The sequence below is a fragment of the Thamnophis elegans genome, chromosome 9 (genome assembly GCF_009769535.1).
Source record: "Thamnophis elegans isolate rThaEle1 chromosome 9, rThaEle1.pri, whole genome shotgun sequence".
Classification (NCBI taxonomy): domain Eukaryota; kingdom Metazoa; phylum Chordata; class Lepidosauria; order Squamata; family Colubridae; genus Thamnophis; species Thamnophis elegans.
The window spans coordinates 73286532-73309360 of NC_045549.1; the positions used below are offsets into that span (position 1 = coordinate 73286532).

At 44.7% G+C, this 22829-nt stretch overlaps 2 protein-coding genes across 3 annotated transcripts in view; one reads left to right on the top strand and one right to left on the bottom strand.

The window, feature by feature from the left end:
• Positions 1-4841, top strand: part of LIAS (lipoic acid synthetase) — an 18470-nt gene extending 13629 nt beyond the window's left edge. The window contains exons 9-11 of the mRNA XM_032224111.1: positions 1786-1856; positions 3187-3298; positions 4550-4841. Of these exons, the coding sequence (XP_032080002.1) occupies positions 1786-1856; positions 3187-3298; positions 4550-4602 (236 nt within the window). The 3' untranslated portion in view covers positions 4603-4841. The remainder of the gene's footprint in view (positions 1-1785; positions 1857-3186; positions 3299-4549) is intronic.
• The window catches only part of UGDH (UDP-glucose 6-dehydrogenase), a 24488-nt gene continuing 6354 nt past the window's right edge, over positions 4696-22829 (bottom strand). For both annotated transcript variants that reach the window (XM_032224108.1, XM_032224109.1), the window contains exons 2-12: positions 21548-21716; positions 19611-19712; positions 17224-17424; positions 16939-17136; positions 14294-14441; positions 13231-13325; positions 11374-11504; positions 9196-9329; positions 7963-8054; positions 7775-7885; positions 4696-6594 (exon numbers count right to left, since the gene is read on the bottom strand). In XM_032224108.1, the coding sequence (XP_032079999.1) occupies positions 6484-6594; positions 7775-7885; positions 7963-8054; positions 9196-9329; positions 11374-11504; positions 13231-13325; positions 14294-14441; positions 16939-17136; positions 17224-17424; positions 19611-19712; positions 21548-21709 (1485 nt within the window). In that variant the 5' untranslated portion in view covers positions 21710-21716 and the 3' untranslated portion in view covers positions 4696-6483. The remainder of the gene's footprint in view (positions 6595-7774; positions 7886-7962; positions 8055-9195; positions 9330-11373; positions 11505-13230; positions 13326-14293; positions 14442-16938; positions 17137-17223; positions 17425-19610; positions 19713-21547; positions 21717-22829) is intronic.

The following is a 22829-nucleotide window of genomic DNA, read 5'->3' on the forward strand; positions in this document are numbered from 1 at the left end:
TAAATTCAATCCTAGGTAGAGGCAGGTATTTCTCTCTCTGGGCACAATGAGAATATATCTGCTGAAGAAAACTCCGCAATGGCAACAGGAAAGTCATCCGGCCAGTAAACACTCTGCTAGCTCCTATTCAGTTGCCCAGACTTCACCCCGCAAGGGATTAGGGCAGGGGTGGGTTACGGCTTCTTCTACTACTGGTTTGCTCAGGGACGTGCTTTGGGTGCCCGCATGCGCAGAAGCAAAAACAAGATGGCGGCACCAATAGAACTGGTTCGGGCATGTGTCCAGCCAAGTTACTATTTACTCGACCGAACTGGTAGGAACCCACCTCTGGATTAGGGTTCGTTAAAAGAGGATGATGTAGACAGCTAATCCTCAATTTAATGACCTACAATTGAGCCCAAAAATTCTGTTACTAAATGAGACATCTCTTAAGTGGTTTTGCCTCATTTTACAACTTTCCTTGCCACAGCAGTTAAGTGAATCACTGCCGTTTGTTAAGTTGGTAACACGGGTCGTTAAGTGAATTCAGCTTCCCCTGTTGACTTTGCTTGTCAGGCCGCCAAATGCGACCTCAGGACGCTGCAACCGTCAGAAGTGCGAGCCAGGTGCCAAGCATCTGAATGGTTTGATCATGTGACCACAGGGAGGCTGCAATGGTCGTTAAGTGTGAAAAACGGTCATAAGTTGCTTTTTCAGTGCCGTGGTAACTTTGAACAGTCGCTAAATGAACTGTTGTAAGTTGAGGACTGCCTGCAGAGGATTCACATGAACAAAAGGCTTAGGTTTTTTTTTAACATCTCACTTCGTTTTCATTTTTCTATCTTTTTGAACAGAAAAGAACAGAATAAGAGAGTTGGAAGGGGCCTTGGAGGTCTTCTAGTCCAACCCCCTGCCTAGGCAGGAAACCCTACACCACTTCTTTGCATTTTTCTTTTTCCTTACTTTTTATATTTTCCTTAGTTTGTATGAAGCCTTCTTATACCTTGGTATAGGGAGTCCTTGACTTACAACAGTGTCAACACAGAAGCCATTGGCATGTTTAAGTTCCCACGGTGAGTGAAGCGGGAGTGGGGAGCGCATTCTACATATACCTTCGACTAGAGTGGGGTCTCAGATTACTGTGCACCTTGTTGGCGGATGTGATTTATGACACAGACTAAGAGGAGGGGAGGAAGAGGGTAAAGTTCAGCCATAATGCAAATGAGATCAGAACTGACTGCAATGAGGGATTGCCGAAATGGTGTTCCTAACAAATGGCTGGTTTTCTTTTGAAACTTGGCTCCAGGTTCATGAATTAATGAGGGCATCTTTCGGAAACCTGACAAACAAGTTTATTTAGTGGCCACTCAAAGTTACAATGGCATTGAAAAAGTGACTTATGACCGTTTTTCACACTTACGACTGTTGTAGCATCCATGTGGTCACATGATGAAAATTCAGGTGCCTGGGAACTGACTCATATTTATGACGGTTTCAACATCCTGGGGTCATGTTTTGAGACCTTCTGACAAGCAGAGTCAATGGAGAAGCCAGATTCACTTAACAACCATGTTACTCACTTAACAACTCTGGCAAGAATGATTGTAAAATGGGGGGGAGGGGAAATTCAGTTTGCAAAGGTCTCGGCAATATAAATTTTGGGCTCATTTATGAAGGTACATCGATAACTACCCACACTTGCAAATTTGGATAAAATTATTGTTAAAAAAGATAGGAGAAAAATGCCGAATCCTGGTTCTGTCGTTTACTAAGAGTATCTTTTTTTTTTTTTTAAACAAAAAATAGGATTACGTGAAGCCGATGTGGATTGTTTGACCTTGGGACAGTATATGCAGCCAACAAAACGGCATCTGAAGGTATTTTATTTTAGAACTAACTAGCTGATAATCTGGCGTTGCCTGGGTATTTATTTATAGGGGGGAAATGTCTGGATCAAACGTAATTTCTAACGTTGGATTTCCCTCCCTTACCAGAGGGAGCCCCCTTGTGGAGTACTGTGAAGCTGTTACCATGGCAAATCCACTGTGCTGTACAGTAGAAGCCATTTACTGCAGTACAGTAGAAGCCATTTTAAGGCACAACAGGCTGTATCTTAACAGAACACCACCACCACCTGAGGGGTTTTAGGGGTACCTTACCCCACAGTATTTTTTTTCCAGAGAGGAAGTCATCTGTGTACCAAGTTTGGTTGAAATTGCTCCAGAGTTATAATGGAACACACACACACACACACGCACAGAGCCATTTTTATAGAGAGATTGGAAGTCTTAAGGCTGTTCATTGCTTCCGATACTCTAAACCCTGTTGAATAATATCTGGACTAATATTAAATTGCATTTTACTGCTGGCAATAAGCATTTTGAATGGAGATCCAGATGTTCGGTTTGTAATATCCCATCCGAAGCCCAAAACGGGATTGGAGCACTTTGGAAAGTATTCCATGATCAAAATACACTCGGAGTGTCCCAAAAAGACCTTTTTGAAGGTTTGAAAAATGCTCAAAACCTCCCTTTTTTCAACCTTTGAAGTCCTTTTTTTTTTTTTTACATTTAAGGGAGGACATGTAACAAGATGGTTCTGTTTCAGAATAGTTCACATTTAAACATTCTGCATACCATGACAGTAGCAGCAAGCCGTGCAGTTCCTTACAAAAAATAAAATGGGGCCAAAATTAAAAAGTGTTTCTAAACCTGTCCATTTGCCCAGTTGTGAGATTTAATAGAGGATTCCAAAAGGATCATTTTTGTTCTTCCCCTTTTGCACAAGGAAAAGGAAGGAGTCTGCCCTTAAAATAGCTCTAAATTAAGTACAGATAGTCCTTGGCTTACGACCACAATTGAACCCCAGATTTCTGTGGCTAAGTGAGTTTTTCCGTTTTACGACCTTGACACGGTTGTTAAGTGAATCCCTTCAGTTGTTCAAACTAGTAACCCTTTGCTAAGTGAATCTGTGTCATGTCAGCCAGTTCACATGACCAGGGGGAATGCGGCAACGGTCGTTAAGTGTGAAAAACGGTCATAAGTCCCTTTTTTCAGTATCACAACTCCAAACATTCATTAAATGAACTGTTGTAAGTCGAGGACTCCCGGTATAAACGGGCTTTTGCGAAAGCAATTAGAAAACTATCCAACTTTCAGATGACTCAGAACTCAACTGCCTTTATAATATCATTTTTTTTTTTCCTAGGTGGAAGAATATGTTGCTCCGGAGAAATTTAAACACTGGGAGAAAGTTGGAAACAGCCTCGGATTTCATTACACAGCCAGTGGGCCTCTTGTGCGTTCTTCTTACAAAGCAGGTACAACGACTTGTCCGATTAGCAGGACCACAAGCGAGTCACTCAGCCCAGCCACAGTATCCAGAGCTCAACAGGTTGCTCAAGGGTTACTAATTAAATTATTACTGGCAAATTGCATTTGCACTTCAATTGGGCAATTTGCCATAGCCTCCTCCTCAGGGTTTAAGAGAGACTGACTGGCTGAAGCTTAGCTGGCTTCCGTGTCTGAGGCAGGACTAGAACACAGATCGTCTACTACTACAGCAACGTAGCCCAAATGTACAGGGTTTATATTTTACTAGCCTTTAACCCAGCATTGACGGGGTATTTATTTATAGGGGGGAAATGTCTGGACCAAACGTAATTTTTAATGCTGGATTTTCCTCCTTACCCTTGTGGAGTACCGTGAAGCCATTACTATGGCAACTGCGCTGCACAGTAGAAGCCATTTTACAGTACAGTAGAAGCCATTTTAAGGCACAACAGGATGTATCTTAACAGAACACACACTCCGAGGGGTGTTAGGGGTGTCTTACCCCCACATTATTTGTTTCCAGAGAGTAAGTTATCTGCGTACCAAGTTTGGTTGAAATTGTTCAAATGCATTCCAGAGTTATGCTGGTACATACACACAGACACACAGCCATTTTTATATATATATATAAATTTCCACCAACTGGTTGAACGGGCCCGACACTTCAGTTATGAATCCATGTTAATTAGATCCTCATGGAGACTTTAGAAGTCCAGTGTGCAGCAGATCACAGCCAGGATTAATTTAGATGTAAATTGCTATGTAATTTGCATTATTTGTTGTAACCTGGAAGGTCTCATTACAAATGCTCTTTAAAATCAGAATACACTCTCCTTGAACAACAGCACTATTTGAGAAGCTTAAAAAATGTTATTTCAGAGCTGTTAACATGTTTGAAGCGTCCTGTTAGGTACGATAACTAATTTCTGAGCCACTGGGAAGATTTTGGATAGTATTTAGCTTTAAAAACCAAAGGATGATAACTTTTCGAAATCTCTCTTGCTTTTTTGACTATGCTGAAACTTATAGGAGCACCAAATAGCACAGAAGCTATTAGCCCTTAGGTGCTCTTGAAATTTTGATTTTTTTTTCCCCCACAAAAAGGTCCATTTCATATTTAGATTCTTTGCCGCAATTGATGGCTCCCTTGTATTTTCCTGCAATAATGACAAAAAAAATGGACAGCGGAAGATTTTTACCGCTTGGTTAAAACTTCTTTTGTTTCGGATACTGCACAGGTGAATTTTTCTTGAAAAACTTAATCCACAAGAGAAAGAAGAAGGACATCTGATGCGTCTTAAGACCGAGAAGAAGAATCCCACTCTTGTGTTCTAGATGGCAGCATCACGGATAAATCCAATAAAAACAACTCGGAAAGCTTTCGTTGCTTTATAAAAAAAAAAAAGAATACAAAATATTTTATTTTGTTCCTGGACCCTGACACGCTCTGATATTGTACAAAACAAAGATATCACTCATTATCCAATAACTAGCATCCAGATACATCAAGAAAAACAGAGGTAGAATGAGACACATACATTAAGGAATCAAAAGATGCATTTTCCCCCCTCTCTCATCTATAATCATGGTTTGTTCCATTATTAGCCCACATCGCATCGCTAAACGTCTTTTCAATGACGCTCCTGGGACACGAGTGATTCTCAGTCATCATCCTTGTTTGCATAAAGCACAATTAAATCACTTTTCTCGTTGGCCTTAAAATAGGATTAGAAGCATCTCTACCGTAAATGATATTCTTAATTAAAACTGTTGGATTGGAAATGATATTCGCGATTAAACTGTTGGATTGGAGCTCGGCTACAATATTATTTTTTCCCTGACCGCTTTATAAAAAAGGTACGAATGAGGGTCTTAAGACAAAAATGGATCGACGTGCTAATTTTTGAGGCCGTTAGACAAAGCGGTACCTCGAAGATTTGTTTGCAGCTGATCCAAGGAAAAAAGTGGACTTCTGTTGTGTTGAGTACAAGTGTGTTTGAGAATTAAGCAACAATCCCACTGCAGTGATGGGTATTCCAGTTTTATATTTATTCCCGTGGGTACCAAAAAACGGAAGCATTCTTTGGTTGTTATTTTGGGTGTGGTAGTTTACTGGGATAAACTGCCAAAAAAATTAAAATCTGATTTCTGTCTTATAATAAGGATGTGAAAAGATATTGGTAATGCCCAAGATTCGGCAAAACACATTTCCCCAGATATTTTAAGGATGTTGTGTGTCCCAGTTCAAGCAGGGTGCTTAAAAGCATACTTTGCTTGGTCTTGGCTTACGGTACGAACCCGACCAACTTGGATTTATTCGGTAAACCGTGGTTACAATAAGTCAGCTTAATGTAGCGTACTAAAGTCAGATCAATTCCATATATGGATAGAACTTTTAAGTCCCGAGTCTGCTTTTAACCACAATAAGAATCGTGCTTTGCTTAGCTTCTAAGGTGAGAAAGTGATGGTCAGCATATCAGCAATTGAAGAGAAAGCAGAATTAATAATTCCTTATTTTGGGTCTTCTCTGGAGTAAGCATTAGTTTTATGCAAAGTACTTCAACCGTCATTTCATTAATGCCTTGATTTCATTCATGGAAAAAAGTATCCCTTTGCTGAAGATTTCCATACCTGATAAGTCTTAATTTAAACTTCCAACGTGAATAATGTTACATGGTGTTAATAGGTTACTATCTATTCAATAGGATAGGAAATTTCTTTCTTGCTTCTACTTTCAATCTGTCAAAGCTAAAGTTTTAAGTCTGTGAAATCTTGCAAAAATACCCCTAAAATCTTGGAAGTTCAAATCCGATGCGTTGTCCCGTTAAAAAAAATATTTTAAAAACGTGATGGTTGTATAGTTAACACGTCATTGGTAGAAGTTACAATACTAGAAAAATAGACCTTATAATAAAAGAGATCTGGTTGAAATGTCCCACGTAACGACGGCGCTGTACCCTCAATAGTTCGTATGAAATCTTTTTCACTATGCAAAAAAAATACTAAAACTTCATTTAGCCAGAGCGGAGTGTTAAGTGGGGTTTCCGCGGGAGATATTTAAATCTCCCATTGAAATCAAATAATTTGTAATGCTTTATTGAGGCTCAAAGGGTCCCTTCTTGTTTTCTTCTATTTTCCTCCTCCTTCCAACTTTTCTGTACCAAAAAAAAGCCTACATCCTTGGTTTCTTTAGAGGTGGGTCCTGCAGACTGAATTTTGGAATGTCACCGGATGACGCAAAGGGAATTCTTTTGGCTGAGATTTTCTTCCCGATTGTCTCAATCTGAAGAAAAAGGGAAAAAAAATGCACAAAATCAGCTGACAGAGGATGAAATCAGTATTTGAGGGGCTTGTTAAAATATTCATGACTGGGAGAGACATGGGAACAAGGTCAGCCAATGAATAGGCTAACTAAGACAGCCAATGGGAGCTTAAACAGATCTGAGTCTGTGCAAAGAACTGAAACAGAAACTTAAGCAGTCTCCTGCTCTGTGAAGTAAACTTAAGCATTCTGTCTGGGCTTGTCTGCTGATATGAAACTGCTTGTGTTTGCCTGTAACTCTCCTGCCTTGTGTTTACTTCGAAGAACCACCTGTTGGTATTGTACATTTATTCATCTATTATTCATCTCCATGCATTTTATTTTCAATCGGTTGTGAGAACCCAACTTTGTGAGCTTACTGTAGGGTTTTTAAACACTGTCTGACTCCAAGAAACCACAGGTCACTTGAAGCTAGATAGCAATAACACTTAGACTTATATACCGCTTCGTAGTGCTTTACAGCCCTCTCTAAGTGGTTTACAAAGTCAGCATATTGCCCCCAACAATCCCCAAGTCTGGAGGGGAATGATGAGGAAGAGGAGGAACAGCTGGGTCCAGGGTCTGACACACGGATGCAGAGAAGACAGAGGAGAGGAGAGCAGTGGAAATCTATGGGCCGGTCCTTGGGATGGAAGAGCCACCACTGCTAGCGAAGCTCCACCCTTGCTCTGGGGATAAAAGGCAGGGGGCGGAGATGAATAAATGTGGCAGAGGAGAGGAGAGCAGTGGAAATCTATGGGCCGGTCCTTGGGACGGAAGAGCCACCACTGCTAGCGAAGCCCCACTCTAGCTCTGGGGATCAAAGGCAGGGGGTGGAGATGAATAGATGTGGCAGAGGAGAGGAGAGCAGTGGAAATCTATAGGCCGGTCCTTGGGATGGAAGAGCCACCACTGCTAGCGAAGCCCCACCTTAACTGTGGGGATGAAAGGCAGGGGGCGGAGATGAATAGATGTGGCATACAACTATTCATCTTCCTGCCGGACGGACTTGTTAGCCTGCGGTGAGAGAGAAACTTTTTCCCGGGACTGCTGGCGCTCCTAATGAAGGAACCTTTGAGTTCAATTCAGGGGGCTTGGGGTGTTTGGGGGAGCCAGGTCAGAGCACATGGTTAGCGAGCAGAATAGCGGAAGGAGATCATACCTGGAACCCGATCGCTTGCAGCCGATGATGGAGATCATCCAGGACTCTCCTGCCATCAAAGATGAAAGCGGGCTTCAGCATTTTCTTGTGAATGCGCTCGTAATCCAGCTCCTGCAAAGGACGCCCAAGATAAGTGTCAAACGATTCGCACCGGGTTCCCTTACGTGGAGCGTTTCCACCGTGTTTACCTTAAACATGTCCCACTCTGTGCAAATGACGAGAGCGTGGGCCTCCTCGCAGGCTTCGTACGGGTCCTTACTAATGGTGACCAGTCGCGAGACTAAAATGGGAAGAACAAGAGGGAAGTTGGGAGTCAGACCCAGCAAAACCCCTTTTATTTACATGACTGCGAATTCCTTTCATTCACAGTCAGCAAGGCTTAGCAAACAGTCTTTCCAAGGAATGTTTATCAACACGAACCTTATCTCGTTTGGCGAGCTACCAAATAACTAGTTTCCCAACACAGGCGAAGACAAAACTTGGCACAGAGCCTCTTATAGTCGCAAACAGAACTTTCCACTCTTGAAACAATTGAAAGAACAAATTATTTCCTGCAAAAGCCCACTCCCCATTTACTCCTCTTTTGTTTCCAATCATCTCCAAAGTGTGGCTTTACTCCCAAGTCGACCCTGATTTCTGAGTTGTTCTTTTCTTCTAGCTGCTCTGGGCATGTGCACACTGGGAACAGGCTCCAGCTGTTCCTCTGCCTCACTGCTGTCTAATTCCCTCTCTGCCTCCGACGCAGAGCCCTCGTCTGAGCTTTCCTCAATCCCCAGGACTGGCCTAGGTTCCTCCCCAACCTCCTCACTCTCCGACTCTGCTGCCATCTCTGCTGGCTGCCAGCATGCCACAACAGTTGTGTTTGGGTAAGTGATCCATACCAAAATGTATAAAATAAGAAAGAAACGGCTGAATCAGAATCGAGCTGGAAGGGACCATGGAGGTCTTCTAGTCCAGCCCCCTGCTCAGTCAGGAGACCCTCAATTGTGGTCATAGGTCGAGGGCTGCCTGTATTTGTTTTTTAAATTAAATTACAGCATTTACAGTTTATTCTTTGGTCTCAGTAATCACTACAGTTCTTTTCCCTTTCCAAATGTTGACGTGCATTATACAAAAAGCTTTTCAATACTGCAATAGCACTTGGACTTATATACTGCTTTAAAGTCCTCCCTAAGATGTTTACAGAGTCGGCCTCTTGCCCCCAATAATTTGGGTCCTCATTTTACCCACCTCGGGAAGAGGGAAGGTTGAGTCAACCTGAAGCCTGGTGACATTCGAACTGCCAAATTGCAGGCAGCCGGCAGTCAGCAGAAGTAGCCTGGCACTCTAACCACTGCGCCAACGTGGCTCAATATCCTGATTTTGTTTCGGGTTTTTTTGTCTCCTTTCTGAGACATCTTTAGAAAGCTCATGCCTCTCACCTTGGTCATCCTCAGACACCCCTGGGTGAGAAAGATCCAGAATGATTTGTTCTTTCAGTACTTTGGGATCGTAGATATGGAGTCTGGCACCTTCGTCCATTAAATATTTGCTGATGTAGATACTGGATGATTCTCTAAAAATAGAACGTACAACGTCCTGAAATCCTTACCTCTATTAACCATCCTCTAGAGTTTAACCCAGCACACCTGTGTTGAAAAGGCAGGCGAAGATTACCAATTTATCAAACAGGTGGGTATTAGAATTAGCGCCACTGAATGTGATGAGATTTACTTCTGGGCAAAGCACTGAGAGCGTCTTTACCTGAAATACATTCCTTGTGAGAAACGGAAGGGAAGGAAAAATAGGAAGGGAAGGAAGGAAAGGGAAGGGGAGGGGAGGAAGGAAAAGGGAGGGAGAAATTGAGGAAATAAGACACGTTAAAGAAGGAAGGAGGAGAAAGAAAAAGAAAGAGAGAGGGGGAGAGAGGAGGGAGGGACGCCCACATCAGCAAGAGAAATAGATTTTTTAAAGGGGAAGGGTGGAAGAAGGAAAGAAGGAAGGAGAAATGATAGAAAGAAAGAAAAGAAAGAAAGAAAGAAAGAAAGAAAGAAAGAAAGAAAGAAAGAAAAAGTAAGTGTTGAGTTTCCAATTTAAACTCTATCCATTTTATTTATCCTCCATCCGTCCAACCTTTCGGACTTCAGGGACCATTAAATTCATAATTTTAAACCCCGCGGACCACTAATATGATCTGCCTAATAACCGGCTGGGTGGGCATGGCTAGGTGGTCATGTGACTGGGTGGGCGTGGCCAACTCAGTATCACTCACTTCGAGGGGTGCCTTGCCGACCTCCACTCGCCCCTCCCTCCCAGCCCCTCCTCGTCTGGCCTCCTTAGGGCCCCAACAGGAAGCAGCTGCTGGAGCTAAGCAGCCACCAGGAGAAAGAGCTGGCAAAACAGCTCAGTTCAAATTGGATCTAACCGAGAAGGAGGCTCAGCAGAAGCGCCTCACTGAGGACTAGGAGCATAGGCTTTCCAAGCAGAGGGAAGACCTGGGGGAGTGCAAGGCCAGGTGCCGGCACCTGGAGGCTCAGCGGGGTGAAATGGTCGGCCAGTTCCAGGCCATGATAACAGTCCCACTGGAACGAGGCCCTCCGGCTCTTCACCACCAGTGGCGCTTCCCTCCAGCCTTCGCCCAAAGCCCCCCCCACCAGGAGGCTGAAGCAGACCCCAAGTCGGAATTTCTGCCCCCCTCCAACCCACACAAAAAGACCCCAAAGGGGGAGACTCTCTGTAGCAAAACAATTCATTGCATGTATCCGTCCCAGGGGCCGTAGTTTGAGGACCCCGGATTTAGTGCCATATAAAAAATGCAAATAATTTTTCTGCGGACCACCAAAATTTTCTCGCGGGCCACCAGGGGTCCACGGACCACCATGACCGCTGCTTTGAAGTATAAAACAAGGGATTACTGTTTAATCATAGAGCTGAATGCTCGGTTAACCCCAGGGCCATAAAGAATTCATCATGATAAACTCTTCCTGGTTGGGCGTGCCTATCATTAAGGGCGTATACTGAATTTATCTACCAATTAGTCATGCTCTCCTAAACGAAGAGGAAAGAAAGAGATGACATCAAACATAAGCCTTTGAATATGGGCAGTTCATTTAGTGACCGTTCAAAGTTACAACGTCACCGAAAGAAAAGGGCCTTACGAACATTTTTCACCCTTAATGACTAGTTCAGCTTCCCCGCAATCAAAATTAAGACGTTTGGGAACTTATTCACATTATGACGATTGCAGCGTGCCGGGGAGAGGGGGGGGGGCGGGAATCACGCGAATCCCTTTTGCGACCGTCTGACAAGCAAAGTCCATGGGGAAGCCAGATTCACTTAACAACCGGGTGACCAAGTTAACAAGGGCAGGGACTCCCTTAACGACAGTGGCAAGAAAGGCCGTAATACGGAGCAAAACTCACTTAGCAAATGCTTCACTTAGTGATGTAAATCTGGGGCTGTATGGTGGCCATGAAATCGGAGACTAACTGTGATTCCATCTCACTTGCGACTTACGCCAACCCTGATCTGTCGCTGTTTCGCACACCCAGCTCTCAGTGAGAGTCAGATGGAGGGGGAAGGAGAATCTGTTGGCCAGGCCTCAGTTTCCCTCATTTTACCTGGTATCTCCTGTGTCCTTTTTAAATGCAAATCCCAAAATAGCGATCTTCTTATCAGTGACTGTGTTGAAGAGGCTATCGATGATGCGGGAAGCAAATCTTCTTCGTTGATAATCGTTCATGTCAATCACCTGCCATTATGGGTTGAAAAAAAAACGAAAGGGGGCGGGGAGAGTAAAGGCTCCTCCTTTGTCAACATCAAATAAATTTCCATTCTCCCCCCCCCCCCCCCCAATGTCCGAGTTTATAAACACCCAAAGGCTGGGGGGAAATTTACGCTGCTCAGATAATATAAACATACAAAGCACCTGAAGGGCCAGACAAGGAATCGTGGATGGAAACTTGAACAAGGAGAAGAGCAAGGCAACTTCAATGTTACGATTTAAAATTGCTTTTATTTAGAATCATTTTGTGTTGTTGTATTGCTTCCCAAAGTCAGGCAACCAGTTTTATTCACCACACTATAAAAAAGATGTGGAGGCTCTAGAAAGAGTGCAGAGAAGAGCAACCAGGATGATGGGGGGGACTGGAGGCTAAAACATACGATGAACGGTTGCAGGAACTGGGCCTGGCTGGTCTAGGGAAGAGAAGGACCAGGGGAGACAGGAAAACAGTCTTCCAATAGTAGTAGTAGTAGTAGCAGTTAGACTTATATACCGCTTCATAGGGCTTTCAGCCCTCTCTAAGCGGTTTAGAGAGTCAGCATATCGCCCCCACAGTCTGGGTCCTCATTTCACCCACCTCGGAAGGATGGAAGGCTGAGTCAACCTTGAGCCGGTGAGATTAGAACCGCTGAATTGCAGATAACAGTCAGCTGAAGTGGCCTGCAGTACTGCACCCTAACCACTGCGCCACCTTGGCTCTAGAACCCACCACCTCCTATATTAAAGGGGCTGAGCTGGTCAGCCAGTTCCAGGCCATGATAACAGTCCCACTGGAACGAGGCCCTCCGGCTCTTCGCCACCAGCATCCTTCCCTCCAGCCTTCGCCCAAAGCCCCCCACCAGGAGGCTGAAGCAGACCCCAAGTCGGAATTTCTTCCCCGTCCGACCCACATAAAAAGACCCCGAAGGGGGAGACTCTCTGCAGCAACACAAACATTCATTGCACTTATCCATCTCCCAGGGGCTGTAGTTTGAGGACGCCCGATTTAGTGCAAAAAAAATGCAAATAATTTTTCTGCAGACCACCAAAACTTTCTCACGGACCACCAATTGGTGATGGTTCCACCACAAATCCGCGGTAGACTAAAGCGCGCTCGACGAAAGCACGTACGTGATGTCATCACAGCGCGACAAAAACGGCACGCTGTGAGCGGTAAATTTAAAATTAACGCAAAAAACTTACCCTAACCCCCCCAAACCTAACCCTAAACCTAACCCTAAACCTAACCCTAAACCTAACCCTAACCCTAAACCTAACCCTTAACCTAACCCTAAACCTAACCCTTAACCTAACGCTAAACCTAATGCTAACCCTTAACCTAACCCTAAACCTAACCCTAACGCTTAACGTAACCCTAACCCTAACCCTAACCCTAACCCTAACCCTAACCCTTAACCTAACCCTAACCCTAACCCTTACCTTTATGTGAATCGGTTTGCTTTAATGTCATTTTAATTTTAATTTAATTTATTTTTAATTTTATTTGTCGCGCTGCTGATGATGTCACGTACGCGCTTTGATCGGGCGCGCTTTAGTGGGCCGCGGTTTTGACGGGTCACGATTGGTGACCGCTGGTCTAGAACCGTTCACTGTGTTTCTCCACCCAGCAAGAGGTCCAGGTGGGAATCAAACTAGAGGAACCGCATACCCTTAGGATTGAGGTGTCCCTCCCAAAGCCCACCTCCGCCCTTACCTGTTGCCAATAGCGAGCCACTTCTGATAAGTTCAGGGCCTCGCAAAGGTAAACCAAATTCAGGACATCTTTTTGGAAGCAGCTCCCACCAAATCCTGGGGAGGAAAAAAAAACAGGAATCGAGTCCCCGATTGAAGGACAATGTTTTTCTTTTTGATTTTCAAGTACCTTCTTCTTCCTATGACGGCCTTTTGCCTTAGTCTACCTGAGGTCGACAGATTTCGGAAACATGGTGGGGTGACTTTTCTGTTTGCTCCACAGTTGTGTGTTCTGACCTAGGCTTCCCAAAAGCACGAAGCCAACTCCTCGTCCCGATAAAACCCCTTTTATTTAGTTTATAAAGGGAATTCCTCTCCAGCAAAGTCCCGGCCAACAGTCTTTCAAGAGATTTCACAGCTACAGACCTTTATCGGGCTTGGAGAGCTGCCAGGCCGATATCTTCTAAACGCCATGCTGTATCAGCAATTACTTGGCAAGGAGTCAGGAACCCGAATGAACTGAACTAATATATATATAGTATCTCCTTAGCGTAATATTTATTTACTACTGGTATTCCTTCGATAAGATTTATAAATCATCATAATTAAAGCGAAGTCTGGTTAGTGACGGTTTGAAGTTAGAACGGCACTGTAAAAAGTGACGGGATTGGTTTTTTTCACACTTAACGACCCTTGCAAGTGTCCAAATCCCCAAATTTGGACACTTGGCACAACTGACTCGTAGTTACGACGGCCGCAGTGTCCTGGGATCACATGATTCCCCTTGTTACGACCTACCAACAAGCGAAGTCGATGGGGGAAGCCAGATTTGCTTCACAACCGTTTGACTAACAACGGCAGTGATTCACTTAACAAACAAGTCGTAAAGAGGGGCAAAACTCATTTAACCACCGTCTTGCTTAGCTCAATTGTGGTGGTCAGGAATATCTGTATTGCAGAAGCCAGGTTGATATAGATTTTATTTATTTTTTTTGCCTTTCAGGGAGGCCTAGAAACAGTTTTAACTAAACTTCTTCATCCTCGGATCTCTCGCAAGTAGAACGCCGCCGGGCTTGAGAACTTACCAATGCTGGCCTTCAAGAACTTATTCCCAATTCTTTGGTCCATTCCGATGGCTCTGGCCACCTCTTCAACATCGGCGCCCGTGGCTTCACACAGGGCACTGATCGAGTTGATGCTGGATATCCGCTGTGCGAGGAACGCATTGGCTGCCTGGGGTTGAAGCCAAGAGAAAGCGAAGCACAAAGTTATTTTGGTTGAGACGCAGGAACCAGGCAACGAAGCGCAAGAAAACGATGAAAGTGTTGTGGCCCACCAGCAGAGCTGGCAGCAGACTCGGACAGTGAGGAGGGTTGGGGAGGAACCTGGGCCAGTCCTGGAGTCTGGGGAAGGCTCTGAGGAGGGTTCTGGGTCAGAGGCAGAAAGAGGGCCAGGGCCGTATGCCAGTTATCAGCTGCCTTCAGAGTCAGACATCAGTGAGGCAGAAGAACAGCTGGAGCCTGTTCGCATGCGCAGAGCTGCCAGACAAAGGGAACAGCTAAAGAACAAGGATCGACTTGGGAGTAAGGCCACCGGTGGACAATGAATGGCCCCTCATAGAGGAAATAAAAGAGGAGCAAAAGGGGAGTGGAGTTTGCAGGAGACAATTAGTTCGCTTAATTGGTTCGTGACTCTCCAAGACTCCTTGCCAACTTTTGCAGATATCGGCCTGGCAGCTCTCCAAGCCAGATAAGGTCTGTGACTGTAAATCCTCCCTTGAAAGACTGGATGTGAATGAGCAGAATTCACAGTCAATGAATAAAAAGGGGTTTTTGTCGGGACCAGGAGTTTGCTTCATGCTCTTGGGAAGTCTCGGTCAGGACAGAAACTGACGTTAGATCACTAGCCTTGTTTACTATTTGTCAGGGCTCCAAGTAATAAATCTATGGCAGGCAAGACTCCAAGGCCATTGAGCTCCTGAAAGAATACTTTTATTGGAAATATCATATTGGCACCTATCTGGCAAAAACCGAGTCTGAAAACTCCCGTGGTTTTCACCTTATTAAAAGTAAAATATTTTCTACTCTCTCAAAACAATCAGCCACGTGGCCCAATCTCCGTGCAATCTGACAAGCAGGTAACATCACTCTGCTGCCTTCTGACCAGGTGTGAGAATGTCCAACTATTATTGATGTTGGGACTCTGCCTGCCTTCAAAGCGATTCAGAGATTTCGCGTGCAAACAGCTCTGGATTCCAGCATCAAATGGCTTAATAAAAGGTAAGGGTTCTCCATGCACCTATGTCTTAGTCGTTCCCCACTCTAGGGGGCGGTGCTCATCTCTGTGTCAAAGCCGAAGAGCCAGCACTGTCCGAAGACGTCTCCGTGGTCATGTGGCCGGCATGACTAAACCCCAAAGGTGCACGGAATGCTGTTCCCTTCCCACCAAAGGTGGTTCCTATTTTTTTGCTTGTATTTCTACACGCTTTCGAAGCTGGGAGAAGTAACGGGAGCTCACTCTGTTACGCAGCGCTAGGGATTTGAACCACCAAACGGCCGACCTTTCTGATCGACAGGCTCAGCATCTTAACCACTGAGCCCCTGCGTCCCTTTAATGGCTTAATAAATACACACAATTCAGTCTATGGTGGCCCAACTAAACCAAAAAGGTAAAGACTAGATACGTTTCATTTTGAACAATTCTGGGTAACCGCTGATCGGTGAAACGATGAATCCTCTATTTTGCATTGAACATTTTGCTACAGATATTCTTCCACTGTTTACAGATGGTCCTCAACTTATGACCCCAAAAATCTCCATCGTTACGTGAAAGAGTGTCCCTTTTAATATGATAACCCATTTCTGTACAGGTAGTCTTGGACTTACAACAGTTCATTTAGTAACAATGTGAAATTTACAGTGGCACCTATGACCATTTATCACACTTACGACTGTGGCAGCCATCCCATGGCCCGATTTGCATTCGGACCTTCACTGTTCTTCCCCTAATACCGGAAGGGTCTCCTGCTTGAGCATGTTGGGGCTGGGCTAGAAGACCTTCAAGGTCCCTTCAAATTCTGTGTTGTGGCCCGGCAGGAGCCGTTGGAGCTGCCACCAGACTCCGACGCGAGGGGTTCTTATTAGTCGGCCTTGGAAGAGGTGGAAGACCCTGGACAGGGTGTCGACTCCGAGCAGGGCGAGGAGAGACTGGTTGGCCACCAGGTGGCGGCAGAGCATTGGATCAACGGGAATGTTCAGGAAAACATTTGGGAGTTGTTTCAGGATGCATGCAGGTGAAGGGCTACTCAAAGGAAAGAACAACGGAGTAACTACAGGAGGTGATTACGAGCAGCTGATGCTGATTAAGATCCTCTCCTGATTATAAAAGGGACTGTTTGTGCCACGCCCTGGTTGCAGGAGTCAACGTTCTTGTTCACGTTCATGTTTCAGAGAAACCAACTTGGATAAGTGGTTTGCTGTGAGAAGCTTATTTGCATTGCCTAGGTTCATAGTAATTGCTGCCAGATAACTTATCTATTTGTTTATTTTGGCTTGCAGCCAACGAGAGTCTTGCCTGATTAAAAGAAACCTTTTTAGCTTTCGTTCCTGGATGGAGAAGGGGGGGGTCAGAACACTCCGCTATTCTGTAATAACTTGGAATGGAGCCTAAATGAAAGATTGCAAACCGAGGACTCCCTGTGTGCCATTCTACCTTTTCCTACGATACCAACCAGTTTCGAGAGCTCCGAAGACCATGTATTCGTGGTCAGAATCTTCTCTCGGGGCACCCACTGCTCATAGACAGCACTCAACGCACGGACAGCTTTCTGTCCCTCGGGGGTCTCGTCCCCCCCTATCAATACGCGGTCTGGATTCTTGAGGTCGTTGACGGCCGTGCCCTCCGCTAAGAACTCCGGGTTGGATAAGACCTGCAGCCAAGAACAAAGACTGTTTTCCCATCGCGCAGACGAGATGCGCATCGCATCGCTTCCTTTTACAATTCTTGATTATTTTACCTGCAGATTTAAATTCGGTTTTGTGTTGGCGTCAAATATCCGGCGGATGCTCTCGGCGGCCCGCACGGGAACAGTGCTTTTCTCGGTCACAATCTTATAACCGTTGGAGTTTTGCACGATCCTTCTTGCGCAAGCCTCGATATACTTCAGGTCGGCAGCCCGGCCTTTCCCCATACCATAGGTCTTCGTTGGCGTATTAACCTAGGTTAAAAGAGGGTTTGAAAGAGGAGAGATTATCGGGAAAACCTGTTGCTTCCTGGGCTGTGTCCCATCATGTACAGGGCGGGGCATAACCTTTTCCTAGGGGGTCACAGCAACACTTGTAATAACAACACAAATAATTCATACATCATTCGAAAGCCCATCAAAAACTGAGTTTATTGACACGATTTAATAGTCAGTATGACCACCATTAGCCCTTCGAACAGCATTCAAACGAGGTGGATAAGAACACAACAAATCTTCAAACAGTTCCGTTCGATTTTCCAGATTTTTCAACACAGTTTCCAAATTCATTCTCAAAGTTTCAACCGAATATCGATTTTGACCTTGCTCCTGAATCATCAGAGCTTCCACTTCATCCTTAATTATGGCCCCAATGTTCTCTGCCGGATTGAGATCTGGCGAATTGAGATCTGGCTCCAGCATCGCGAGCCTCTCGAAAGGCAATGCATTTTATTCTGTCAATGATCTTTGTTCTTCCGAATCGAATTTTCCAGCCATTCTTAAAGCAAATTTAACATTTAATAGCTCATTCAATTCAGTTTTTTATGGGCTTTAAAATGAGGTGTCGCGGAAGTTGTAAACTGCTGTCGATCTTGCTGTGACCCCCTAGGAAAAGGTTATGCCCCGCCCTGTAATGTCCTGGTTCAAATTTAGATCATTAAGAAAACCGCGATCTTATTTTTGAGAAGAGCTGGAGAAACATTTGATGCGCATCTGAAATCCTTCATGCTTAAGCATCATCAGTTGTCAGAATCCAGTCTCCACCGCCAAGGTTTGTTTGCTCCTCTGGGTTAATTTATTGATATGTAAGCAAATTAAAATTTGCTTTGCTAATAATAATAGTATTTATAATATTAAATTATAAAAGTTGGAGTAGACTGTACAAGTGGCTAGAGAATAGGAGCCAAAACTAGAAATAAACGTTTAAAAAAACTATGGATTATACTGAGAAAAATGTATAGATGTCAAGTTTGATTATATGCACTATGCTATTATATTATAATTATTACATTATTATTAGAATTAAGAATTATGAGAATAATTGAATAGTAAACGAGAGAGAGAGAGAGAGAGAAGATGGATGATATAGATAGGCATTGGAGAGAGAGAAAATGGAGATTAGATGAGAGAGAGAGAGGAGGGATGGATGGATATAGATAGTCAGATATTGGAAAGAGAGAAAATTGAGATGATAAGAGAGAGAGAGAGGATGGATGATATAGATAGGCATTGGAGAGAGAGAAAGGAGATTAGATGAGAGACAGAGAGGAGGGATGGATGGATATAGATAGTCAGATGTTGAGAGAGAGAGAGAGAGAGAGAGAGAGAGAGAGAATGAGCATGAGCTGTCTGTCAGCCCTCAGATGGAGAGTCAACAGCCCCCAGATCTGGAGGTGGCTGATGAGGAAGAGGAGGAACAGCTGGGTCCAGTGTCTGATGTGCAGATAGGAGAGGAGAGCAGTGGAAGTCTGTGGGCTGGTCCTTGGGACGGAAGAGACACCACTGCTAGCGAAGCCCCACTAGGAGGCGGAGATGAATAGATGTGGCAGAAAGCTATTCATCTCCCTGCCGGTCAGCCACTGATAGCCTGCTGTGTGTGTGTGTGTGTGTGTGTGCGTGTGTGAGGGAGGGAGGGAGGGAGGGAGGGAGGGAGAGAGAGAGAGAGAGAGAGAGAGAGACATTTTGCCAGGGCTAATGGCACTCCTAATAAAGGAAACATTTATTTAACTACCGAGGGTTTGTCGTGGGTGGGAGCCAGGTCAGAACTCTTGGTGGGTGAGATGAATAGGTGTGGCAGACAATTATTCATCTTCCGAGGAACTTGTTAGCCTGCAAGATAAGCTTTTCCCCAGAACTGCTGGCACTCCTAATAAAAGAGGTTATTTCCTTTAAATTCCTGGGCGTTGCACAGCTGATCCTCGGAACTTTTTTTAAAGCACATTTTTGCTACCGGCCCGAATTGGTAGCATTTCACCCCCCTGGTTGGTGGTGTTAGGGGAGCTGGGTCAGAACACCAATGAATTTGGAAGCCGAGCGAAAATATTGCTGGCATTTGTGATGCCAGCAATATTGCCAGCAATATGACTAACTGAGTTCCTCCTTCGGGTTTCCTCCCATTTCCCTCGGGTTTAAATTTTTAAGAAGTAAAAGGAATTACTTACAGAAATAAATACAAGATCAGCTTCTCTGATAGCATCATCGATGTTGGTGGAGAAAAAGAGATTTTTCCCTCTGCAAGATTCGACTACCTCTTTAAGTCCCGGCTGGGGGGGGGAAAAAATCAACAAAGAAAGCATTTTTGGATGGGTTTTATTCAAGAGGAACATGGCTCAAACGCGCCCTACATGGGGCTGCCCCTGAAAAGTGCTCGGAGACTACAACTGGTCGAGAATGCAGCTGCGCAAGCGTTACTGGGTGTACCGAGATACACCCATGTTACACCTATCCTCCGCGAGCTGCACTGGCTCCCTATCGGTCTCCGAACGCGCTTCAAGGTGCTGGTTATCACCTTTAAAGCCCTACATGGCCTAGGACCCGGATGGTGCAGGTGGCGCAGTGGTTAGGGTGCAGTATTGCAGGCCACTTCAGCTGACTGCTAGTTCTGCAGTTCGGCGGTTCTAATCTCACCGGCTCAAGGTTGACTCAGCCTTCCATCCTTCCGAAGTGGGTGAAATGAGGACCCAGACTGTGGGGGCAATATGCTGACTCTGTAAACCGCTTAGAGAGGGCTGAAAGCCCTATGAAGCGCTATATAAGTCTAACTGCTATTGATATTGCTATCTGCGAGACCGTCTTCTGCCACATACCTCCCAATGGCCGACAAGATCTCACAGGATAGGCCTTCTCCGGGTGCCATCGACCAGACAATGTTGGCTGGCGACTCCTCGGGGGAGGGCCTTCTCTGTAGCTGCTCCGACCCTATGGAACGACCTACCCCCTGAGATCCGGACCCTTCCCACTCTCTCGGCCTTCCGAAAGGCCACTAAAACCTGGCTATTCCGGCAGGCCTGGGGCTGTTGACCTCATGAATGAGGTCCAGCCCCGCCTAGATTGAGTGCATCATGTGTTTCTCTTTTAATCTGCTTCTCTTCCCTATTTTTAATTTTTATCCTTTTTAGAGTTGTATTTCTGTAAGCCGCCCGGAGTCCTTCGGGATTGGGCGGCATATAAATTCATTAAATTTGAATTTGAATTTTTGAAAGGGACGAAGCCTGATCGAGTTATAGCAGAATTGTGAGCCACCCAAAAAGTCATTTGTGAAGATGGGCGGCTGTAAAAAAAAATTGAATGAATAAATTCATGACTAAAAATTAAAAAGCAACTTCATTCCTTCGCTGTAGGTCAACCGAGGCTTGTGGGGTCTTTGGTGGTCTCTGAACTTGGCTGTTTTGTTGCAGACCTTTCATTACCCAAATAGGTAACATCATCAGTGCTAGTGAGGAGTGGGATACAGGGCAAGCCACCTGTTGAGCAAACAGCGGGTGAACCGCAAGGAAACCGCAAGGCTCTAGAGAGCGCTATGGAACTTTAGTTCTCCTCCTTCACTCTGCAAGCCACAATCCCTTCTAGCACTGATGATGTTACTTAGTTGGGTAATGAAATGTCTGCCAGAAAACCACCAAGCTGAGAGAGCATCAAGGACCCCACAGTCCTCCTCCTCCTCCTTGCAAGTCCCCCTTCTTTCTAGCACTGATGTTGTTACCTAGTTTGGGTAATGAAACGTCTGAAAGAAAACCACTAAGCTCAGAGAGCTTTCTCCTTTTCTGCAAATCCCACCCCCTTCTAGTAGTGATGAAAATAAGGCCAGGCGCTTATTTTGGGGGTCAAAAGAAAATAAGACCCTGTCTTATTTTTGGGGAAACCCAGTAATTATTGAGGGAGCAAGTCCTTGTCCTTATTCTATTCTGCCCCATGGGCAGTTATGAAGATGTGACAGAAGATTCTTCCGTTAGCCACTCCGGAACAGCACATAAAAAATGATTAACAATAAGGATGGATTTCATAAAGATAGTAACAGCAGCGTTGCAGAAATCCAGGCGCATGAAAGGCAGCATAAAATCAGCCAGAACAAAAAAGTAATATTACTGAGCCACTATACCTCATAAATCGGAAGGATGTCAGAATTCCACGCCCCGATTCGAGCTTCGTTAACATCAACTACGGTGACTTTAATTTTGGGGCACATGTGAGCAATAACGCTGCATGTTGGCCCACCAACGTAACCAGCACCGATGCAACAGATTTTCTTGATTTCAAACATGACTGATCTGGTGAGGAAATAAATTGGGACGGGGGTCAATTGGAGCCAAATTTTAGAATGGAATAAAAACTGTATCGTCAGTTTAAAGGTACACGAATCAGCAGATCTTAAAATAAAATATCATTGCGTTCAGCTCTCAAAAAATAATCATTGTGCATACACACACACACACACACACACACATTTATATGACACAAAGAAACATCACAGTTTAGTTCAAATGTATACATACACATAGCAGCCCCTCAGACAGAAAGTCCATACAGAGAGTGTTGAGGACAGTGGAAATGATTATAGAAAGCTCACTTCCCGTTATTCAGGATACTGCCTATAAGTGCTATGTGCTTAGAGCTCAAAGCATTGTCAGAGTCCCTACACATACACTTTACGGTCTGTTTCTGTTGCTCTCCTCTGGGAGGAGGTTTCAAAGCGTTTCTAGAAGGACCACTAGATTCTGTAACAGCTTTGGTCCTTATGCCATCAATCTGGTAAACTCACAAGATTCCTTTTTCTCGCCATGTATATGTATACAATTATAGAATCTGTTAGTCGTGCTAGAAATACTTCTGACACCTCCCCCCAGAGGGGAACAACAGAAGCAGACCATGGAGAGGGTGTGTGGGGTCTCTAACAGTGCTTCGAGTTCTAAGCGAACAGCGCTTATAAGCACTATCCCGAATAATGGGAAGTGAGCATCCTATAATCTTCTCCGCTGTCCTCACCACTTTCTGTATGGACTTTCTATCTGAGGCACGGTTGCTCCCATAGTTTCAGCAGAGTTTCAACATTGCACAAAGTGAAAACCACTTTCGAAAGGCATGCTCATATGGGCCCCTAAATTTGCGTTCAAGATTTCTGTTTGGAAGCACCTACAAGTCCTGCCTAAGCCAATTTGGGAAGGAAGGAGCTGTTTGGGAAGCATTTTATGGCAATCCCAGCATGTTCTCTTTGCAAGAGTCACTCAACCCCATCTTACTTTGTGTTCACAGAGGCTCATCCCGGCCTGAGAAAAAACTAAACCCTGCAATACAGATAGTCCTCAACTTACGACCACAAAATTTATGCCGTTGAGCGAGTTTTCTACATTTTACGAATTTTCCTTGCCACATTTGCTAGCGAA